Consider the following 23,288-nt stretch of genomic DNA (forward strand, 5'->3'; position numbering starts at 1 on the left):
CCAGTCCAGGAGCTCCCTGTCCCTCCTGTGCTGAGGAGCCCAGGACTGGACACAGCACTCCAGATGCACCTTGCAGGGCTGAGTAAGATTTGCCCATTCTTACATTTTTGACTTACAGGCAACTCTGTTCCTTATGAAATCGTGACAGACACTCAGAAGCAGCTGTGAACCCCACTCACAAATTGCATCAACATGACTTTTACCCATGGAGGGTAAAACTTATGCTTAACTCTCGCTTGAGAAAAATTATAGCAAACATCTGGAGAAGAACTGTATATTAAATATTATAACTGAATTAAATAATGCAAGAAATACCTACTAACATTATAAGTCACTGATCTGTGAAAATGTATTAGAATGAGGCTGTGCTGTTGATAACACTTGACAAAAGTTAAGATGGTTAAGGCTTATTAAAATCCTGTTTGGTTTTCTGTTCTTGATATTTTGCTCACACTTGTCACCTGACCTCTGACATGCAAACACTGCAAATACAAGCGATAGCCACATAGCTCCACTGCACTGGCATGGTAACTTGATGTTATTATGCCCTCTAATGTTGACTTCCTACATAGTTACAGACTTCTAACATTCTAAAAAATATGCACCTATCTACTAACCTTTATGCTGGGATGGGGTTCACAAGGTATTTCTGAAAGAACTGCCTGATTATAACTCTTTAGAGTCTTCAGCTCAATGAATCCTGCAAAGATAATAAAATGAAAGCAAGACTTACACAGATTCACTGGAAGTAAAAAAAAAAAATGTGTAACGAATCTCTCATCTGTTCAAGGAGGCAATAAGAAAGAGAATCTGTCATCTTTGGCTCCACAAGATGGTCTATCACCAAGCAGATAAATATCATCTGGGTTTCAATCAGTTCTATTTCTCATGATTTCTCTGTACATTGGAGTATTGTAAATGCCCCCAAGGGCTGTCAGTATGAAAAAGAATTTGATGAAGGAATTGAGATGCCTGAGCATTAAACAGAGCTTTAATACACTAAGGACCATGTAGATTCTTTTACACTCAAGGCCAGTTAAGTCCTTCCCTGCTCTTATTCAGCTGAGGCTAGAAAAGACTAGCCTTTAAATTTTGAGTTACATTCAAAAACAATTTAAAAAAAACAACGGGGGAAAATACAAAATGCAAGAAAAAGAAATTTCAGTTTTTTAATATCCCAAATGTACAGGCAAAAACTCATGGTCCAAGTCTTCATTTAAATGTACATAAGTGTTATAAATATTGGGGGTGTGAAGACAGATTCAGCACAGCAGAAACAGCCTCAACCCAAAAAAGTTCTTTTTTTTTAATCACAGCTTTTTGGCTTCTTCTCAAGAGAACAATGTCACACCTGAGTGGAGACGGAACAGAAATTCTTTGTAAGCAGCAAGATGAAGTGTTTTAAATGCAAAGAGCAGGGTTTTGTTCAGAGGGTCACCAGAAGTGGTAACATCCTGTTTTCATCTTTGTGGTTTGCACTGATATGCTTCGAGTTTGTTGGGTTAACGAAAGTTGGGACAACAAAAGTGATCTGACATGAAAGGCAGAATAAGTTTATTTGCTCAGAGCAAATTACAGACAACTCCTCTGCTAAAAATTAAAGAGCAGTTTATGGAATTCCTGATGCAACTGATCTCAAGAAATGGCATTTGGTCATTTTTGTTTCTGTAAGAAAAATAATGGGAAAAGATTTGTTTCCCTTATTAAATCCCATGTCTCTAAATAAGCACTAAGATATATCTTTATTATTTAGCCACTTTAAATATACAGATTTTCATATTAACAGAATATCTGTAGACAGAATATAGACCTGGGAAATAAAGGTTTTGGATCTTGTGAATTACAGAAGGGAATAGTCACACACTTAAGAAGTTCTGAATCAAAACTAATTATTTTCTTCAGAAATAATGAAAGCTGGAATGCTAATCTTTGCCTTATAATAACCTAACTGATAATGCATCAGGAGCAAACAGATAACCAATCTGCAAGGAATCAGTGAAATCATTAACAGAAGGCTTTGCAAAGGCATGGATTACATCTGAAGGATGAGGTGTCATCCAGAGGTACCTGGACACAGCAGAAGTGGCCCATGGGAATCTCATGGGGTTTAACAGAACCAAGTGCTGGTGCTTAGCTGGGATCAATCCAGGCTGGGGATGAGCAGAGGGAGCAGCCCTGGCAGAAGGACTTGGGGGTGCTGTGGGTGGGACCTGGCCCTGCCCTGGCTGTGTGCGCTGGGACCCAGAACCCCCCTGTGCTGGGCTGCACCCAGAGCCCCAGGGCTGCAGGGATTCTGCCCCTCTGCCCTGCTCCTCTGAGACCCCCCCTGCAGGGCTGCATCCAACCCTGGGATCCCAGCACAGGAAGGACAGGGAGCTGCTGGAGCCAGGCCAGAGCAGGGACACCAAGGGGATCAGAGGGATGGAGCAGCTCTGCTGGGAGGAAAGGCTGAAGGAACTGGGATTGCTCAGCCTCGAGAAGAGAAGGCTTTGGGGTGACCTCATTGTGCCCTTCCAGTGCCTGAAGGGAATTCACAGGAAAGATGGAGAGAGACTCTTGACAAGGGCCTGGAGTGACAGGACAAGGGGCAATGGCTTCACACCGACACAGGGTAGGTTTACATTGGGTATTAGGAAAAAATTGTACCCTGTAAGGGTGGTAAGCCTTTGGCAGAGGTTGCCCAGAGAAGCTGTGGCTGCCCCATCCCTGGAAGTGTCCAAGGCCAAGCTGGATGAGGCTCGGAGCAACCTAGAATAGTGGAAAGTGTCCCTGCCCATGGTGGGGTGTGGAACTGGATGATCTTTAAGGTGCCTTCCAACCCCAGCCATTTCATGATTCTATTATATTCCTTTGTTAATGCAATTCCCTGAGTCATGGGTAATACATGGAGAAATGGATCTACTGCCATACACTGTAATCAATAGGCTTAGATATGAAATTACTGACACTGTGGATTAGTATCAGTAAAAGTAAAAGTAGTAGCTCAGTTTCATTCATCAGTAGCAATGTAAAAGCTCAGTTTCAGTCATCAGTAGCAATCACTTCACTGCTTTACAAAACCCCTACCTGAGCATGGTATCATGATCCTCAATGAAGCCCCATCAGCTCCAAGAAAATTCCTCATTGTCTGAGCCTGACTAATGCTGCTCACTTCCAGTAAGACCATACACAGGCAAAAATATCTGCCAGACTGCAACCAACATTTAAAGTGACCTTCAAAATTAATACATTCAAGGAATACAGTTAGACATTATAAAGTATTTTATTTTAGTTTTTTTAAAAAAATACAACATTCTAAAAAAACATTTCCCTATCATCATACTGCCTTAGTGCTCTCTAGACTAATGTTAATGCCAAGACTTTAGGTATTAAAGAATTAAAATTATCACAAACCAACATCTCTGAATATAATACATCAAAAAGCTGGTGGCCAGATGTCACTTTGATTAAACAACATTAGTATTCAGTGGCACTTAAAAGATGCCTAGCAATTTGCAGAATAAAAACTCATCCTAACATCAGACACATCTGTAATAAGAATCCTCCAAAATGGATGATTCCAGGATTCTGCCCACCCTCTGTTTATCAGCAAAACCCTTTCCACATTCTTTTCCTCTGTGTGGCACTTTGTCACTGACCATTTAAGTGCTGGTAGCACTGGGATGGAGAGGTTTGACTCTTGCCAGTCTGGAGAGGCCAAGTCTTAGGCAGTGAGTAGGTGACTTAACAGGAACACATTTCACAGAGGCATTACTGCTTCCTGATGGAGCTGGAGATGATTTTAAAACAAAAATAAGGTATTAGAAGTTTAAAGGGGGAAAAAGTATCATATTACTGCTGTCTTCTAATAGTTTTCCTAGCAGGACAAAAGAAGCATTCTGAAGAGAGTGCAAAATGGTCCAAACCACAGGGGCACATGGAAATCACTCACCAGGGATTCCTCCCTCTGGGAGCCAGTGCAGCAGGAATGGTGCACAAGTTAATTACCCAGCCACACACTGCAGCAACACTGGGCAACTGTTCCCAGTGTCCTGGGCATTTTCAGGCACTCCAGAGAGAAATACTGAACACAACTCCAGTGGGGAAACAAGGACTTGAGAGAAAGGAGACAAACAGAAAGAACCACATACAGAAAAGAAGAGCAAATATGAAGAAAAATCAAAGAATCAGGAGTCAGCAGAAGCATGCTCAAACACCTTGAGAATATAAACCTTTTAAGCATTTGCTTTACTAGAGCAGCTAAAATACTCCAGCATTTTTTAAATATTCTTTGTTTAGAAGAAATAATAATTTAGTACATACCAGAAATAAAGAAAGCTCTAAATAAGAGAGACATAGACATGAAAGGATCTGTTGATTAAGGTCTGACTCACAATTTGGAAAACATTTTGCAAGTCCCTTGCAGATAAAACAGTTAAGGATAATGCTGCAAATGAAACATTGATACAGTTTTCTTCCTTTCTCTCTTTTTTGTTTTAAATCTGTCCAAAGAAAATCTCTATAAAATGTATACAAAGGGCAGGCATTTTCCTGGAATAGCTTATGGTTTTTGTTTGTTTTTAGGAGAGATTGCTAAAAGCTTAAGTCAACTCATGCAGTCCACAGCTGCAGCCTCACCCATACCTGGCGGTGTCCATTTAGGCTTTTTGTCTGTGACAGGACTTGATGCATGTAGAGGTCTCCCAGCTGCTTCCAAGGGACTGGACATCACCTTCTGCCTTGGCTCAGAGTTGTGCTCCATTATCCAAGAAGGAGAAACTATAGGTGATGCTGGTATGGAAAAAAATTACTTTAGAAAGATGCTCTTTAGCAGAGAAATCATCACTTAAGATGACGGACCACTGCACAGCAGAAACAATGAGGATGGTACTAGACTGTCCCATCTTGAAGCAGTAAATATTTACACAGACACCTTGTCTGCTAGGGAATGACACAGACATGGATGCAGCTTGCTCTTCCAAAAGATGACAGTCACAGGAAGGAAAGAAGGGAGGCTACTTGCTTTTTAAAATAAACTTAAACAAAGTGAAAGCTTAAAAAATAAGCTTTGGAAAATAAGCTTAAACAAAGTTGGAGTGAAAGCTCCAACACCTGATACCACTTTAGAGTCACTGTTTTGACACAAACCCCAGAAAACAACTGCAAAAATGAACAGAGGATCTTTAAAGAGATGAAACTTTCCTGGACAAGGAGGGCAGAAGGAATTTCTCCTGATATACAAATGCAGAGAAGCAGTGACATTTTGCTGGTCTGGGAGTGAATAAGTTCCAGTGTGTAAATTTAGTGTGAAAGTGCAAATGAGATGTCATGAGTATGAGGAGATAATGCTTCAGTAAGGGGGGAGTAAGGGAAAATGCAGTCAAAGTAGCACGAATTTCACTAAAAATCCAAACTAAATGTAAGGCATCACATGCAAAGCACATCTAAGGAGAGGGATTTTGTGGAGAAGAACTTACTGGGTAAAGACTCTGGCTCAGAATCGGGATCATGGGCTCTGTCATCACTGTCAACCATCAGTAACTTGTGATGTGCTGGAACTTTGGTTGCTGCTGTCCTTTGCCTCCCATCACCCTCAGGTGCATCATCATCATCCATAACCTGATTGAGACCTACAAAACAGAAAGTGATTTAATCAACTCAAATTCACAGTAAATCTATTTTTGTCCTCTAAAATAAGTAGGTATTTGAGTTCCCAGAATTCATTTTGGTGATATGAAGTTACACTGTTCAGAAACATATCACTGACACCAGTTTTCATGTACTTCTCATTTTGTTTTCTTATTGTCAAATTTATCAACATTTATCTGTAATCAGGCAAACAAAAGAAAGACCAAAAATTCACCAATCCACAGGTTTGCTCATTTTAAGACTGAGGCCAAATTTTTAAGGAAAGAATTGACACATCCTTCAATCTTTATTTAAGATCAAGACCCTTTTTTCCACATAACAAAAAAAAAAAAAAGAAGAAACCAATGGAAACAAAAAAAAGAGATAAGGTACTTACATGTTTTTTGTGAAAAGACTTCGAGAACAACTTACCTAAAAGTTCACTGTCTACACTGCAGTTGGAAAAAGGGGGTCTCCTCTGTGTATTTTCTGATTCAGTATTCTTACCTGTTTTAAGATCCAGGGAAAAAATTAAAAATACTATACAAAAAGACATTATAAAAAGTAAAATAGCAAGAAATTAAAATAGCTGAAGTTTTTATCTGTCTCTAATCCAAGTATACATTTGGAAAATCTTATAGAAGAGTTACTTCTCTCACAGAAAAAAAACCCAAGAACATAAGAAAACAGGCTTTATATATACCTAGAAACTTTATAAACTATATACCTAGGCTTTATAAATACCTAGAAACTCTCTCTTGCCATGACATATTGAAATAAAATATAATTTTCAATCTATTTCAGTGTAAAATAAATTCCCATGTTCAAATTCACTGCATATAAATAAAGAGTGTTGTATGGAACTGTAAAGTAACCTTGTTCTTCTGAATTTTGCACTTCTTGGGGATCTGCAGATTTTTCTTTGACAGATAAGGCTAAGGCAACTTCCAAATCTCTTTTATAAAGTTTCTCATCCAAGGATAACCTAGGGAAAAAAATGACATGTTAAATAATAAAACAATTACATGAGTGTTACAGAAATATTTCTTGCTCACTGAACTCTTTAAAATTCAGGTATTTGTGAAGAGATTAATATTTCAATACATATTTATAGCATATTTTGTTACAAATATTAAAATTTTAAATTATTTAGACAAAATACACACTAACTTTTAAAGCACTCTATACTTTAAAGCATTATGATTGTAAAACAGTGTATGTGTGCAAATATATATATATACATATATATAAATATATGAACTATTAACTGGCATTACTACAGGGAAAAAAAGTGATTGCCTTTGCTTGAAATGCCACACCAAAATGTAATATTTAAACACAACTCTACTAAGAAAAATTAGATTTCTCTTTTTCATTGACACTGACTTTGTATCTTCTTTTAAATATGTTCTTTTAGAAAGAATCAAACCTGTCTGATTCTATTTTCCTTCAATCAAATATTTCTCTGGCTTAGGAGTCCCTAAGAAACTCAGAATTTTTAGAGTTATTTGAAGGTGCATTAATGCAGCTAAAAGTCTTTATTACAGTCATGTATTAGTTGTTTGTTCTCAGCTGCTTAAAACTCTAGGGGAAAAGAAACCATACCCAAATATTCCTTTGGAAATCCAGTTTTACACAGAGTTGACCACAGCATTTCTTACCTCTTACTAAGTGTCTGTGTCTGTGATGGAGTCACTTCTTTGGGCTTTTTTGACTTATCTTTTTTCTCCTTCTTTGATTCCTTGAGCTGTGTTCTGGATTTTTTTCTTGAAGGTGCAAAGTCTTCATCTGTTGGAAAACAGCAACAGGCTCTCATGAGTTTTCCAATATCCTTAAATTTCATCATTTTCATTGCACACTGAAAATACATCAAGGTAACGTTTTCTGGAAATTAATCCTATTTTAAAAAGAACACAACAACTATAACTGCACTATCCTTAAATGTATTTAAAATGAAAATTCATCACTCTCTTTTACATGTGCTTTTATGTGAGAGACAATGATTTCAAATTCTTGATGTACAACAACATCGCACTTACCATCATCTTCCAAATCCCCAAACTGAGAATAATCAACAACTTTCTTGTTCCTGTGGCAAAATAATATAAAATATACACTATCAATCCTTTCTGACTGAGCATCTTGATTTGGTAACACTTTTGGGTAGATCATGTTTTACAAGGGAAAAAAAAAGCAGTATGTGTTCAGGTGGGCAGAATCACAGAATCATGGATTATCCATGAGTTGGAAGGGACTCACAAGGATCGTCCAGTCCAGTTCCTGGCCCTGCTCAGAACACCCCAACAGTTCTACCCTGTGCATCCCTGAGAGCACTGTCCCAACACTCCTGGAGCTCTGGCAGCCTTGTGACCATTCCCTGTTCCAGTGCTCCACCACCACCCTCTCAGGGAAGAAACTTTTTCTGATATCCACCCTAACCCTCCCCTGACACAGCTCCAGCTGTTCCCTGGGTCCTGTCCCTGGGCACAGACAGAAGAGATAAATCTACAACCAGTGCAACTGTACACAATGGGTTATTAAGAACAGCTTGTAGATTTTTTTTTAAAGACTCCACACCCTCTCTGGACAATCTGTTCAGTCCTCAGTCACTGCACAGGACAGAAGTTCTGCCTCCTGCTCAGGTGGAACTTCCTGGGAGCAGAGCCTGGGCCCTGCTTGGAGCCCTCCCTGCAGACAGGGACACCCAGGGCTGAGGGCCCCTCTCAGCTGGGGCTCCTCTCGAGCCTGGACAGCCCCAGCTCCCTCAGCCTTTCCCTGCCAGAGATGCTCCAGGCCCTAAATCATCTCTGCAGCCTCCACTGGCCCCAGTCCAGGAGCTCCCTGTCCCTCCTGTGCTGAGGAGCCCAGGACTGGACACAGCACTGCAGATGTGCCTCACAGGGCTGGGCAGAGGGGCAGGATCACTCCCTGACCCGCTGGCAATGCTCTTCCCAGTGCACCCCAGGACACCATTGGCCTTCTTTTCTCCCAAGGCACCACTGGCTCATGGACAGCCTGTTGTCCACCAGGACCCCCAGGTCCTTCTCAGCAGAGCTGCTGGCCAGCAGATCACCCCCAACCTGTGCTGGTGCTTGGGGCTATTTCTCCTCAGGTGCAGAATCCTGCACTTGCCTTTGTAGAATTTTAGACACTTCTTCTCTGCCCATCTTTGCAACCTGTCCAGGTCCCTCTGAAGGGCTTCACAGCACTCTGGGGTATCAGCCACTCCTCCCAGCTTTGTGTCATCTGTGAACTCCTGAGGGGACAGAGAACCCTTCATCCAAATCACGGATGAACGACTTAAACAACATTGGGCTTGCAGTATCACCCCACTGGCAGAGCTGCATCCAACCCTGGGATCCCAGCACAGGAAGGACAGGGAGCTGCTGGAGCCAGGCCAGAGCAGGGACACCAAGGGGATCAGAGGGATGGAGCAGCTCTGCTGGGAGGAAAGGCTGAAGGAACTGGGATTGCTCAGCCTGGAGAAGAGAGGGCTTTGGAGTGACCTCATTGTGCCCTTCCAGTGCCTGCAGGGAGCCCTCAGGAAAGATGGAGAGAGACTCTTGACAGGGGCCTGGAGTGACAGGACAAGGGACAATGGCTTCACACTAACACAGGGTAGGTTTACATTGGGTATTAGGAAAAAATTGTTCCCTGTAAGGGTGGTGAAGCCCTGGCAGAGGTTGCCCAGAGAAGCTGTGGCTGCTCCATCCCTGGAAGTGTCCAAGGCCGACCTGAATGAAGCTCGGAGCAACATAGAATAGTGGAGGCTGTCCCTGCCCATGGCAGGGGATTTGGAACTGGATGCTTTTTAAGTCCCTTCCGACCCAAACCATTCTATGACAGAACCCCGGGGGACACCACTAATGCCCGGCCTCCAACACGGCCCTGTGCCACTGATCGCGGCCGCTCCGCTGGAATGGAAAGGGGCCACCCTGGAATCCCACAGAGGCCCCGAGGGAATCGGGCGAGCCGCTCGTCCCTCAGCCCCGGCACACGCACCTCCTGGCCGGCCGCGCCATCCCCGCTGCCGCCGGCGCCGCTTGGCGCCTTCGCCACAGGCACAGCGCCGAAAGTGCCGCTGCGGACGCGCAGCTGCGATGACGGGAGCGGGTAGGCGGAACATCCCGGCTCCCCCTTCCCCGCGGCCCGGTTAACCCGCGGCTGCCCGCCCGGAGCCAGGTGAGCCGGGACGGGACGGGACGGGTCCGACACGGCCGGGAGGCTCCCGTTGCCCTCTGGCGCTGCCGCTTCCAGCGGGGGGAATGCGGACGCCGGGAGCTCCCCGCGGCGGGGAGGGGGTGGATGGGCTCCCACAGGCCGTATCCTGCCGGCTTTGAGCCTGCGATTTCAGGTCCTCTTTGGAACAGGGGGTTTGTCCCCCGCTCCCTCTCTATCAGCTTCCTCCCCACCTCCTCGCTGCATCGGGGAGCAGCAGAAAGAGCGTGGTCGGGTTTGTGTTTCCCAGGATTTCCCTTTGAATCCCACTCCCAGAGAGGCCGGGACACCGCCTCGCATCAATATTGGTTGTCCTGAGATCTTTCTGAAACTGACTTGTTTCATCTGTGTCTAACACATATGTTTGTTCACAGAAAAACCCACACCCCCCCGCCCAAAAAAAAAAAGGAAACAAACAAAAAAAAATCCTAAACCCGTGAATTCTGCTGTAGAATTTTTTTTTTAAATTTTATTGTTGTTTTTTTTTGTCCCCGGGTGTAGTTTTTAGCACTGGGGAGGGTTTGGCTGAATCAATGTGTCCAGCTTTGCAGGTGGTGTTAAAAACAGAGGGATGTGAATGAGCAGAGGAGCCCTGTGGAGGATAAAAATAACAGCACAGTTATCTCAGCCTGTATTTTCACTCTACACAGGCCCCTTGCATCTCTTTTGGCTTATTTTTAATGCAAGTTACAGAAAGACAAAATCAGCTCTTTCTAAAAATCGTTGAAAACATCTGCTCCTCCACTCCCCGGGCCTTGCACTTGCAGAAAAGAGGAAATAAAATCTCTGTGCTCTCTGCAGGATTTCAGCTTTTGAGGCATCCATGACAGAAGTTAGGGTGTTTCAGTTAATTTTCTCTTTATCAGGATTTCTATTAATCAGGGTTTCCATCTGCCCTGCTTCTGCTTTCTGCTGTAATTTTTAAGAGCAATTACCCAAGTTTATATATTGACATACTCAAATACATTTCAGAAGCATTTGATATTTTGGAAACTGATATTTGTGCTTCAGTTCCAGATGCATATATTTGGAAGTCAAAACTGAGTATCTGTGAAAATTTGGGGGATTAAGTAATTTTTTGGCCGTTAATTATCAGCAAAGCCATAGCTTTTCATTACCGTTTTTTACTTCTGAGTTGACAAAAATGTAATTCTTGTTACTTTCATTAATTTTGCAGGAAACAAACTCAAGAGGATGAAGCCTAATAAAGGAAAAATTTTAACTAGAGAGAGAGACTATGTGTACCAATTCAGTGCTGGAAATGAACATTTGGTGCTTACTGTGCCTCTCAAATTCCCTGTGCAAGAGAATATCAGTCATTTGCATGGACGTCTGATGGTTCTGCACAACCTGCCATGCTTTATAGAAAATGGTATGAAATGATTTCTTAAATTAATCTCAGGTATCCTTGTCCACAAGTATCTTACAGCTTGCTCTAAGAAACCAAAAGAACAGTGTTTTACTGGAACAGTGTTTACAAAATTGGTTTTTAAACAGCAAAACATCAGAGAAAATTACTGTCTGTGCTAGCAAGTTCTAGCAAGGAAAAGGTTTTCAGGTGAAAAACTTTCCTGAGTGATTACTGATGTGTTCTGTTGATGGACCATTTTGTTCATTTTGTAATAGACCTGAAGCAATCTCTTAGTAAATTTGTAGAAGAGGAAACTATAAAAGATTATGACAGAGAAGCTGAAGTGGCTCTGGAAGCAGTGAAATCAGGAAAAGTAGACATCAACCAGCTGGCAGATACTTGGGCTAAAGCTTATAAAGAGGTAAGATTAAGGCTGGAAAGTTAATATTCAAGGCTTGCTTTGTGAGAGTATGTGTGTGTGAGCAATCACAGTTGTGAGGATGAAATATTACACTAAAATTCACTGCAATTCTTGCAGTTTTTTCTTTTTATCAGAAAGTGAGCATCAAGTCTTCATTCTACAAGTTCTTAGTCAGGTTTTTCTTAAATTTAATAGAGTAGAAAGATAGAAAATGGAGAGCCAAAAAATGGAGGTTTGTTCATTCAACAGTTGATACTCAAACAAAACACAGGCATAAGGCTTATAGTGGCTTAGAATTAAAGCAAGAGGTAATGAAGTGACACTCCTATCAGAAGTCTCAGTATCAGCAATTAAGGCTAGAAGGAGAAAGTGTATAGTTGAGGGAGACTTTTCAGTTCATTTTTTGGGTTCATATTACTATTTAATATTATTTAGGAAGGATGAGGCTTTAGTGGGGATGTCTCCAGTTTCACATGGGATCTTAAAAATAGTGGAGTGCAAAAGAACTGGAGGAGTCCTAGTGAAAAGAAAAAAATAATGACAAACCTGCAGTATTTGAAGAAAAGTTTATAGGAATTGAATTTTCTTCTCATGAAATATAGAAAAATGTGAAAAATTCCATTAAAAGTTTGCAAACTGGCGTTCTTGGGCCATTCTTTGTTCAATAAAAATAGCTTTTATTAAATCAGTGTTGTTGATGGAATTCTTAGTGACATCAGTGGTTAGTCATCCTCACTAGCAAAGCATTTTTGTTTGCACAGCTGGTGTTTTGAGCCTTATCTGAAATTCATCAGGTGCAAATATTATTGTGGATATTACTGTTCTTTCCGAGCTGGTGTTGTGTGAAAATTGGTAATTACTTACTGTAGTCCAAGCCTTTATGATTCTGACTTTAGTTGCTTTGAAAGAGAAAGAATGGGAGAGGAGAAAATTGAAAGCTAAGGTAGAATGCAGGAAGCTTAAATTAGGGAAGATACTTTATGTATGGTACAGGCTCTGTGTGGGCCCCCATGGTTTTACCTTACCATTATGAGGGATCATTACAGGTCCTAAGAAATATCTTATCCTTTATAATCTCTTACATTTTCTTTAGACAACATTAGAACATGCCAAACCTGAAGAAACCAGCTGGGATGAAGATTTTGCAGATGTTTATCATGATCTGATCCATTCTCCAGCTTCTGAAATGCTGTTAAACCTGGAACACAATTATTTTGTTAGCATTTCAGAATTAATAAGTGAAAGGGATGTGGAGCTGAAAAAGCTACGTGAAAGGTACTACTTTTTTTCTTATTATTTAGGTTTTCCTTTCTCTTATTAAATACGGATACATGCCGCTGGGTGTGTAAACTCATAGGACAATGTGTGTAGCTTGTATTTGTCTATGTAAACCCAAAGTCAGACAACACTTGGCTAGCACAAGAGTATTTTGAGATTGGGCAAGGGGGAACAACTTCAAACTGAAAGAGTGAAAATTTAGATTGGATATTAGGAAAAATTCTTTACTCAGTGTGTGGTGAGGCCCTGGCACAGGCTGCCCAGAGAAGCTGTGGCTGCCTCATCCCTAGAGGTGTCCAAGGCCAGGTTGGATGGGGCTCTGAGCAACCTGGTCAGGTGGAAGGTGTCCCTGCCAATGGCAGGGGTTGGAATGAAATGAACATTCATGTCCTTTCCAGCCCAAACCGTTCTATGATTCTATGATGTCATTAGGGTCGGCTACCTTATATTACTTTGGTGGCCTTCTATTATTTTCAGTGACTGAGGAGAATACAAGTTTTAATTTCCAGAAAGTGTGGAGTTTGTGTAGGCACACAGTGGTAATTGGGAGTGGGGCTGCGGCTGAGCCTCATCCCTAATGGGCTACAGCTGTGAAAAGCAGATGAACAGTATTGAAGGTAATGAGACATGGCGTGCCCAGGTGTGGACCAGGGAACAGAAGGCACAGAGGTGCAGTTCATGTAAGGTGAGGGGTCTGAAAGGTTGGGCTGAAGGACAAGATGAGCAGCTGTTTGTTGCTTTCTGAAATGATGTTAATCTGTATGGGTTGAAGCTTTCTGAAATGGTGTGGTGATACTCTGTATTGTGGTCGTCTTGACTGCAACATATGCTGTGACAAGTTTGAGTCTGGAGTTCTGCCATAAGCTTGCATAGCTGCAGGTGACTCCTTTATCCACAAGAGGGAACACGTTGAGTGTGGATTTTTCTTTTTGTGTCAAAGTAATTCCAGTAGGTCTGGTTTGGCATTCTGAGTAGCAGTGTTCCTTTTGAGCTGTGTGTATTTAAGTTTGCATTAGACAGTGCATAATCACTTCGTGCTATGGTTTCTTTTGGACTGAATTGTATTTATTTCTGGTTTGAGGGTCAGTGTTGCCAGTAAGGTGTTAGCAAGTCTTTTTGCTGCTATTGCCTCTTCTCAAGTATGCATACAGAAGAAAGAGCAGTATTGTTGTAGAGCTCAGGTGTAATGTAGCTGTGTATTGACTCTGTTGGAATTTATCTGTGTTGGTGGCAGCTGAGACTGTCTCAAATGAGGGCAAATGATGTTCTGTTTACACAGGAGCTGACTTGCATCCCTGACCCTTAATACCAGTTTGTTTTGGGGATTTTCATTGGTAAATCTGTGACTGTTCATTCTCTCAGTAACAAACAACCAAGTTTGTTGTTGTATTACAGCAAAGGGTGTTCTGGTGCCAGTCTTCTGAAATCTGTGTTTGCTTCTCTTTCAGGCAAGGAGCTGAAATGGATAAGGTGATGCAGGAGCTTGGAAAGTCACTGACTGACCAGGATGTGAATTCCTTAGCAGCTCAGCATTTTGAGTCACAGCAGGTAACTAGAATATGCCATGCACATAATCATCTTAAAAAGAACACCCACACCACTCAAATTATCACTGCTCTCCTGCCAGGATTTGGAGAACAAATGGACCAATGAATTAAAACAGACTACTGCTATCCAGAAGCAGGAATATCAGGAGTGGGTGATAAAGCTTCATCAAGACCTGAAGAATCCAAACAACAGCTCAGTCAGGTAATTATTTCCTCTGTGATGCTTAATTCCAGCTGAAATAGTTAAAAATATTTGCATTTACATAATCTTTTAAATAGGATACTGTAGTCATATTTATTATGATGTTATAATAGCTATCAATAATTTGCTCATGATCATCCAAGCATATCAAATGTGAATAAACCATCATAAAGAAATATGCATAGTTTCAGGACTTTCTTCATTGTGTGATGTTACAACCACTCTGTACCAGAAAGTGTTGTAATGCACTAAAGTACAGCTTGACATGAGTGGAATTTCCTCCTGTTTTGCCTTTCTCTCCTATATCTGTCTTTAACACTGTTTCACAAAGCTTTCTGTTACCACCTAAGCATGTTCTGGAGAATAAAGGTACTTTAAAAAATGGTAACAATGGTTTGCATTAACAAGTCCTCTTTTCCCTTTCTGTATGTATGTCACTGGACAGCTAAAAAATGGAATTTTTTAGTGTGGATGCTTGTGGAGACAGTTTAATGAAAAGTTTTCCTTTGTTTGGGGAAGTGGCAGAGAAATTAGAATTTGTAAATTGGGTGGGATCCTTGTTCTTTATCTCTAGTACATTGTTGCTTGGCAGTTTAAATTAGTATAATTGCTTGCAAGTGTATAAGAGGTTTTTGGAGGTGAGGCACTTTGAAAACAGAAGCTTCTCACTAATGCAGAAAAAAATTAGATGCTGTTCTTTCATGTATTTAGGAACAGTATTTGTTGTATCACTACCACACAGTTGAATTTAGGGAAAATATTAAAACTGATATTTGAAATGTTTCCTGATAGTTTGAACACTGTGGAACATTTGATAAGGTGGTTTTTAATCTCCCATTTTGTGTGGGAAGAAGAAAAGAAATGCTTTATTTAATAACTTCATAAATAAGGTTTTGGCTGCTGTAAATAGGTTGTAGAGAATTCTTTTTATTTTCCTTTTATTCCTACATTCCTACTGTTATAACTAGGTATTGTGACTTATTTTTATTTCTCCGTCTTGGAATGCTTTACAAATGGGCCAAGTAATGTAAATCTAACAGTGAAGTCTCCTCTTCCTGCTGCCAGGAAGGCAGAGGTGAAACCTCATGAGTGGAGCTCATGCTCATAGGCTTGGTCTCCTGGTTTCCACAGACCAGCTGAGAAAACTTGGGATATCTTTCCCAAAGTTATTGGTCTAGAAAAAAAATTAGGATTATCTTTTTGGTACTTTTATTTTAGTGATGAAATTAAAGTTCAGCCCAGCCAGCTGAGGGAATCTGTGGAAGGAAACGGGAGAATCTATGAAGAGCAAAGGCTGTTAGAAGAAAGCTTTACTATTCATTTAGGTAAGCGGAGTAAACCCAAGTAAAGCTGGTAATAAATAATGTATCCAAGGCATGTATTATTTACACTATTTAACTGTCAATGTGTATAATCCATAGTTTGGAGTTGTTTTGTGTTCTTTACATGTGTAAGAGAACAGCATAAACTGTATCAAGCAATATCTGAAATAGGTGGAAATCCTAATGGAAAACATTCTAGGAGCAAATTTTCATCCATTTTGGTTGGGTGACTCATGTGAAAAAGCACAGCAACAGCAAAACATATTGCCTAAAAATGAAGCTTCAACTTTTCTTACATTTGGTAGAAAAATGTGTTTACAAAATTCACTTCCCATGATCAGTTGACAGCAGGATAGATACTTGCAATTTGTATTTTTGTTTGTTCAGTAGAGTCTTCTTGAGCTGTTTTGACCATGCCATGTTGTGCCAGAGTGGTTTAGGTCACTTAAAAATCACCAGCAAAGGCATCAGCCAGAGGAGGTTTGATACAAATTTGCATAAGAGCAGAAACATTCAAAGGCAATGTTTACTCTATTACTATATAGATAAAACACATAGGAAAATTGGATTATAACCAAATCTAAAATGATTTAGGCAGCGATGGGCAGCAACAATCCTTCCCAGTGTCACAGACTTGGGAATTTGCAAGCTCTGAGAGGCATCTCTGTCAGAGGGAGTTGCTGGTGCAGAAAAGCTCCAAGGACATTCCTAAGGACCACTGTCCATAGGGCCATGACATGATTGCCTTGAGTCATTTGGAAAATCCAGCAATTCAACCTGAGGATGAACAGTTTCCAGAACTCCAGCAGCAATGGTGCTGTTCCTCGTGGGCCGTGGGTCAGGTAGGGGATGTTTCCAGGCTGTCAGGGGCTGACTGACGATCTCTTCCCCTCCATGCAGCTCTCGCTTCAGTCATGCAGCAGTTCCTGGGATGGCCAGGAGATGCCTCAGCACCCAGCTTATTGAGCAAATGCTAAGGCCTAGCAGGAGTTCCTGAGCTTGTGGAGTGGTTCTGGGGAGGGTGGGAGAGGATGTACTACCACACATCAGTATTTCATCCTTAACCCTGCAGTATTCCTCAGGAAGAACTGCTTCACAGAAAGGGTTGGAAAGGTCTGCCCGGGGAGGTTTGGAGTCCCCATCCCTGGAAGTGTCCAAGGAATGCCTGGATGTGGCACTCAGTGCTCTGGGCTGGTGAGAAGGTGGGGATTGAGCACATGATGGACTTGATTTTGGAAGTCTTTTCCAAGCTTAATAATTCTGTGATTCTGCAGTGGGAATAAGGCTCATTTCAGGCATAGGCAAGCCTCACTTTGTGAAAACACTGTGGTTTTATTGCTACTTTATGAATTGCTGATGTATCTGTAAAACTGAATGTGTGGCGGAGAACTTCTTTGGGTATTACTGGTTACAGCTCCCTTACAGATCTTTAGGGAAGCACTTTGTGTCCTTGCATTTCAATCCCAGTCCTGAGTTTATGTTGTATTGCACTAAGTTAGTCTTCCACTGGGATTAAGCCACATGTGCTCTGTGCAGGAGCTCAGCTGAAGACTATGCACAACCTGAGGCTGCTAAGAGCTGATATGTTGGATTTCTGCAAACACAAGCGCAATCACCGCAGTGGGGTGAAGCTGCACAGACTTCAGACTGCCATGTCCCTCTACTCAACTTCCCTCTGTGGCCTGGTGTTATTGGTGGATAACAGGATCAGCTCATACAGTGGAATCAAAAGAGGTGAGCCTTCTAATGGGAGGTATCATGTCAGGAAAAATGAATAAAATAATAAATTAGAATAAAGTCTGGCTGTTTTCTCTCACAGAAAAATAATCTTTGTAAAATTAAAATTCAGTGGAGGGCACTTAATGTTTTGCATATGGTATGGCAAAAGGGTAACAAATGCAAAAGGAGATATGGATGAGGATGGGGGGGATAGTATTGTGCTGTTATCTCTCATCTCTTCCCCACATTTTGTGTCTCAGTAACAAACAATATCGAAGAGGACCCTTCAGTATTTAGACAAATATATTATAGGAATTGCTAACTCTTTAATACCAGATTATCACACTGAAATCTATTTGCAAAAATGAAAAAGAAATATGCCCAGATTTTGAAGTGATAGATAAATATATAAAAATACCCCATGTCTTTTTGATACTGTGAATGCCATTAAAAATGAACAACAGAAATATGACTTCCCTACTCCTGGAAAGTTTGATTAGTAGCCATTTTAAGTGATGTATTTCAAGTAAGTGGGCATTATGATGGTGTTTTCTTTCAAGGTTGACCAAAGAAACTTCTGTTTATTCTTGCTCGATTCTCCCACTTCTGTCTCGAAGTTTAATACCAAAATACTTGCAGGCACACCGTCTGTGGTAATTGTGAGTGGGGCTGTGGCTGAGCTTCATCCCCAGTGGGCTACAGCTGTGCAGGACAGGGGACCAGTGTTGAAGGCAATGAGCCATGGAATGCCCAGGTGTGCTGACCAATCACAAAGGGTACAGGGGGCACACAGGTGCCATGCATGAACCATGAGTGGTATGAAAGGTTGGGCTGAAGAACAAGAAGGGTGGATGCTTGAAGCGTTCTGAAGTGATCTGGTGTTACTCTGTATGGGCTGATGCTTAAAGCCTTTGGAAATTTTATGGTGGCACTCTGTGTATCATCGCTGTCTCAACTGTGACATATGCTGCTACAAATATGCTTGGAATGTATTTTTTTGACTATTACTTGTCATTATTCTTGCATGCCATAAAAAAATGCACAGTGGTGCTTGATATTTCCTGGAAACAGTTGGAATCAGGCTTGTAGCAAGAAGGAGAGGGAAGTGTAACAGGAAAAACTGCAGTTGCATTTGTTGATTGCTGTTGATGGTTTCCAAGTAGTTTAATTGTAACAGTACTTGTACTTGTAACTTGTACTTGTTACAAGTATTTTGCACTTGTACTTAATTTGTTGGTACTTTTAAAACTATTTAAATATTTAATGCATAATAAAAGGAGGGTATCTGGTTTTATGCTAAATTTTAGATGATGAGAGATGACAGAAATTTAAATAATGCCATTAAACAAAAAATTGCATCTTGTAGCCACCAACTAGATCCTGTAGCCACAGTAGAGGGGAAAGTATGGGACCATGTCACAATCTGTCAAATATAATCCTCAATAAATTTTGGAAGAGGAGTCCAGCAGGGCTTTATCTGCTTTTGGAGAGTTTGCCTTTATAGCTGGATTTAGTTGATCAGTGGAGTAGAATTATATAAGGTTACTGAGCATAACCTCAGGACATGCATTTCAATCTTATTTTTTTCCTAGATTTCGCAACAGTTTGCCAAGAATGCACGGATTTCCATTTTCCTGGAATCCAAGAACAACTTGAAATTGTCCAGAAGGTTGTACTTAAGGCCAGAGCACAGCGTAGCAGCAAGACAAAAAGACACCATGGTCAGTGACAACCAAAATTACCCTCCTTGAAATAGAACAGTGGTCAGCGAGATGTTTGTGGGCAGGGCAGAGTTGATGCCACTCTTCTGCAGTTATTTCATCTGTAAAATGGAATGTTTGGGTTCATCAAGAAACTGTGTGAAATTCACAGAGAATGTGATGTTTGGGTGGTGTCATTGCTGCTCCTTTAAAATGAATCAGCATATAAAAGTCATATTTTAACAGCATGGGAAGTACATCAGGCCATTCTGCTTTCCTAAACTGCCTGTAGCAGCACAAACTTTATCTGTCTTTACCTTTTTATTGCCATTTACATTTAAATCTTTAAAAACTGCAGAAAAAGGAGTTTACTACTTTTTCCCCCCTTCCTTTAAAGTGAATGCTGAAAACCAAATAACAAATTGGCTAAGTGTGTATTTAGCTTTCTTGTGCTGCCCAAAGCTTTGGAAATGGTTTTCCTTACATTTGTGTTTGCAAATGGCTGGGAAATGCTCTGACCGCATGGTGTTTAGGTAGTGTCGGAACCCAGGACATCCCTCTGGCTGCCCTGGATGGCTCGAGCCCCTGCCAGGGGGCTCAGAGACCTTGGCACAGAGCCCAAGACCCCTGTGCCTTTTATTTTGATCCGTGGAAAAAATTACCAACCTTATATAAGGATCTGCAAGCCACGAAAATTTAAGTAGAATGGTAGTTAGTTCATCACAGGGTGAAAAGTAAAAATTTGGGGTTTTTAGAATGGGGGTTCGGGGTCCCAAGATGGAGGAATCTGGGCATGTCCAGTCTCTCATTCTTCTTCTTGGCCTCCATCTTGTGCTGTGATGGTGGCACTTTTGGATTGGTTTAGAGTAGAGATGGACTGTCTAACATAGGTGATAGGTATTGGAAAATAATTGTAAATAAAAGTACACGTAGTTTTTAGTATAAAGAGATAGCATCGCCTCAGGGCAGTGCAGTGTGCCTTGGGCTGACCTGCTGAATGGACCTCAGCAGGCCAGAGAAAGAATGTACTAGATAAGAGAAAATAAACAACCTTGAGAATCAGAACAGAAGAATCCTGACTCCCTTGACTGCTAGGCTGGGAAAGAGACTTTCTAACACTTCTTGGGGTCATCCTGACCAGCAGAAATCCCGAGAAGGTAGTGCAGTTGTACATCATGTAACTTTGTTTTCCCTCCAAAGAGCTACTTATGTGATCTAAATGCATCAAGAACATGAACAAATATGAGTACACAGAAAAACAAATTCCCTTGAGAACCTGTGTATTGCTGCATCTCAAGGGAAATGGTGAAAGCTGGTTTTATGCTGCTGATTTATGTGAGTCTCTTAGGAACAAACTTGTTTTAATTTATTACATTATTGAAAGAGTAATAGCAAGATACTATGTGGTTGTGGGGGCAACTTCCAAAGTTTCATGTTATGTCTGAGAATATTGTTTGCTTTTGTCCAAATGAAGAAATATCATGGGATGGTAAGTAAGAAGGGCAGGGATTTGAGGTAGGATTCAGTTTGGGGTATGTTGAAGACAGCAAAAACTCTTCTACCCACCCCCCCTTGCGTTTTGGGGACTTTATGGTAACTTCATGGTCAAAAATTCAAGCCAGATATCAGTACATGAACCTTTTCATGCCAAAGTGTAATTAATAGAGGATATTATTAATATTTTTTCCGTGTGTTTATACACAGAAAACAAAATCAGTGGGAATGAAGATAAATTAAAGAATATTGAACGAAACCAGTCGAACATTTTGCCGGGTGAGTTGTGTGGCATTGACCCCCTCTTCCTGAAGCAAATTGTGTTTTATACATCCACATTTTTAGCTCTAAAGTCAGAACACAAATTATAAACTGAACCCAAGCTGACCTCAATCAGAGGAGAAGGATGTTCCTGTGGCTGAGGCTGAGAACTGGGTGTCAGGACATCTGGTTTCTATTCCCAGCTTTGCCACTACGTCACATGGTGTGGGGCAAATCACTTCTCTTTGCCTAAAATTTCCTTTTGGAATTTGAGGGTGAAAAAAAAAAAGAACTCTGAGCATCTTGGGGGAAAGGTGAAACTTCAATACTAGCAGCTAATTTATTTTTGAAAATGGCTACATGTATATCACTGCTGTGGTACAGAAAAGCAGTTTTGAGTGGATTTTTTAAATTTCAGAAATCCCTCTCTCAGGGGAAGTATCTTCTGTGTATATTGTGATGTTTAGGAAGGAAAGCTGCTGTTGAATTTGAAGGTGAATATGCAGGGGGAGGAGTTAGGTCCATACAACCCATGGTTGAGTGAGGGCTTATTAAAATTGATCTCATGACTGTCTTAAATATTTTTAGTGGGAATGGATTATAAATCAACTTGGACCAGATAAATCCAGGTGTCTTGTAGCAGTGGCCTGTGTTACTGCTCGTAGATGGTCACTGCTGGGGATTCCTGCCTCCTTAGTAATCATCCAGAAGGAGTGCAGACCCATCCTACAGCTGTTCCAGTTCAAAGAAAGGATTTTAACTTCAGTGGCCAGTGGGAATAGGTTTGAAGGAAGATATTTATTTGTTGACTGACACAGTGGGGGCATTGCACACTTGCTTTTCCCTTGACTGTACTGTAGACTTTAGATGTGTACTGCAAAGGAACAAAGGAGAAACCTGGATTTCACTGTCTCTCACATTTGAAAAATGAATACGAAGTCTAAAAATACCCCCAACAAGATGTCTTGGTTCCTTTTTTCAAACAACTTTGTAACTTGCCTTCCCACTACTCTAAATTATTTTAACTTGTGATTCTAATTCACTGATCCCTTTGTGTTCCAGTGCCATATCTCAGTTGTTACATAACCCACTATCTTTTTCCACAGGCTCCGTGCATCCTTTATTTGAACCCATCCTTTTTTGGCCTTTCCGCCTCCCACATCTGTCTGCAATTCCGTGCTTGCATTGTGTATTTTGAGTATTGCACCTCCTCTGGGTTTGTTTTTCTGTTTTGTGCTATATAGAGATCATATCCTGTACTGGCACTGTTATGGTTTATTACACCGTGTGGCCATGATGCCAGTGGAACCCATCAAAGCAGTGGAGAGAGTGTGAGATGGATGTAAAACAGTGATAGTCCAAGAGATTTTAGATCTCCTGTGTACATCTTCATCTCTCCTGTATATTTCTATTTGCCTTTTATCTTTCTTACACTTCCAAACAATTGGATTTCAGTACGGATCACTGCCATGATTTCTTAGCTTCCTGCTTTGCCTTATTGTGCAGGAGAGTTCTACATCACACGGCACTCAAACCTCTCAGAAATCCATGTTGCCTTTCACCTGTGCGTGGATGACAATGTCAGGTCTGTGAACGTTACTGCCCGGGACCCGGCCATCATGGGGCTCAGGAACATCCTCAAGGTCTGCTGCACACATGACATCACCACCATCAGCATTCCCCTCCTGCTGGTGCATGAAATGTCAGAAGTAAGTAAATGGAAACATTTGGGCTGGTTTTATATCCTTGGATTTTTTCAAATGGTGTGTTTCATGCTGATTTAGGCCAAATGGGGTGGTTTTTCTCACTCACAGGCTTCTGCCACACCACATGGTACTTGTATCTACATGGTGACCCAGATTAAGGAGCTAGACCAATTAAAAACATCTCAGCCAGATGAATCACTCAAAGTTTTTATTGCCACCCCTCCTTTTGGACAATTCACTTCCTAGATCTATCTCACTGCAGTGGTACAAGTATTAATAGAAGATGGGACTACACAACTGGAAGCTCTTGCTTAGAAACTCTACCTTCAGAGTTGCTGATGCAGTAGTGATAATAGATCCCCTCTTTTAATTATCATTAGCTATCAACGTTAAACTAAGTTTTGGGAGCAGGAGAACTGGCAAAGCTTGGCTCAGAGTTCTGTAAATCTAAAAACTGCCTTT

At 41.2% G+C, this 23,288-nt stretch overlaps 2 protein-coding genes across 6 annotated transcripts in view; one reads left to right on the forward strand and one right to left on the reverse strand.

The window, feature by feature from the left end:
- On the reverse strand, positions 1 to 9,706 carry RAD51AP1 (RAD51 associated protein 1). 4 transcript variants are annotated; one of them, XR_005258940.1, is made up of 9 exons: positions 9,610 to 9,705; positions 7,647 to 7,696; positions 7,269 to 7,395; positions 6,483 to 6,592; positions 6,040 to 6,114; positions 5,457 to 5,609; positions 4,624 to 4,770; positions 3,067 to 3,769; positions 1 to 700 (listed from the first exon to the last, which is right to left on the reverse strand). XR_005258940.1 is itself a non-coding variant. In XM_038153779.1 (8 exons), the coding sequence occupies exons 1-8, from the start codon at positions 9,627 to 9,629 to the stop codon at positions 3,642 to 3,644; spliced, it is 810 nt and encodes a 269-aa protein (XP_038009707.1). In that variant the 5' UTR covers positions 9,630 to 9,705; the 3' UTR covers positions 2,566 to 3,641. The 4 variants fall into 4 exon arrangements, 2 of the variants coding, with proteins under 2 accessions (XP_038009707.1, XP_038009709.1); XR_005258941.1 differs by lacking the exon at positions 1 to 700 and adding an exon at positions 3,932 to 4,093 and having other exon boundaries at positions 3,635 to 3,769; positions 9,610 to 9,706; XM_038153779.1 differs by lacking the exon at positions 1 to 700 and having other exon boundaries at positions 2,566 to 3,769.
- Positions 9,647 to 23,288, forward strand: part of C1AH12orf4 (chromosome 1A C12orf4 homolog) — a 20,796-nt gene continuing 7,154 nt past the window's right edge. Inside the window, exons 1-11 of one of the 2 annotated variants that reach the window (XM_038153772.1) lie at positions 9,647 to 9,789; positions 11,003 to 11,197; positions 11,452 to 11,597; positions 12,691 to 12,872; positions 14,324 to 14,423; positions 14,503 to 14,624; positions 15,843 to 15,949; positions 17,483 to 17,680; positions 19,258 to 19,386; positions 21,070 to 21,138; positions 22,627 to 22,829. In XM_038153772.1, coding sequence (XP_038009700.1) covers positions 11,020 to 11,197; positions 11,452 to 11,597; positions 12,691 to 12,872; positions 14,324 to 14,423; positions 14,503 to 14,624; positions 15,843 to 15,949; positions 17,483 to 17,680; positions 19,258 to 19,386; positions 21,070 to 21,138; positions 22,627 to 22,829 — 1,434 coding nt within the window. In that variant the 5' untranslated portion in view covers positions 9,647 to 9,789; positions 11,003 to 11,019. Of the gene's footprint in view, positions 9,790 to 11,002; positions 11,198 to 11,451; positions 11,598 to 12,690; positions 12,873 to 14,323; positions 14,424 to 14,502; positions 14,625 to 15,842; positions 15,950 to 17,482; positions 17,681 to 19,257; positions 19,387 to 21,069; positions 21,139 to 22,626; positions 22,830 to 23,288 lie in introns of those variants that run through there. The other variant, XM_038153773.1, reaches the window with a different exon arrangement.

The sequence above is a fragment of the Motacilla alba genome, chromosome 1A, assembly GCF_015832195.1.
Source record: "Motacilla alba alba isolate MOTALB_02 chromosome 1A, Motacilla_alba_V1.0_pri, whole genome shotgun sequence".
NCBI classification, from domain to species: domain Eukaryota; kingdom Metazoa; phylum Chordata; class Aves; order Passeriformes; family Motacillidae; genus Motacilla; species Motacilla alba.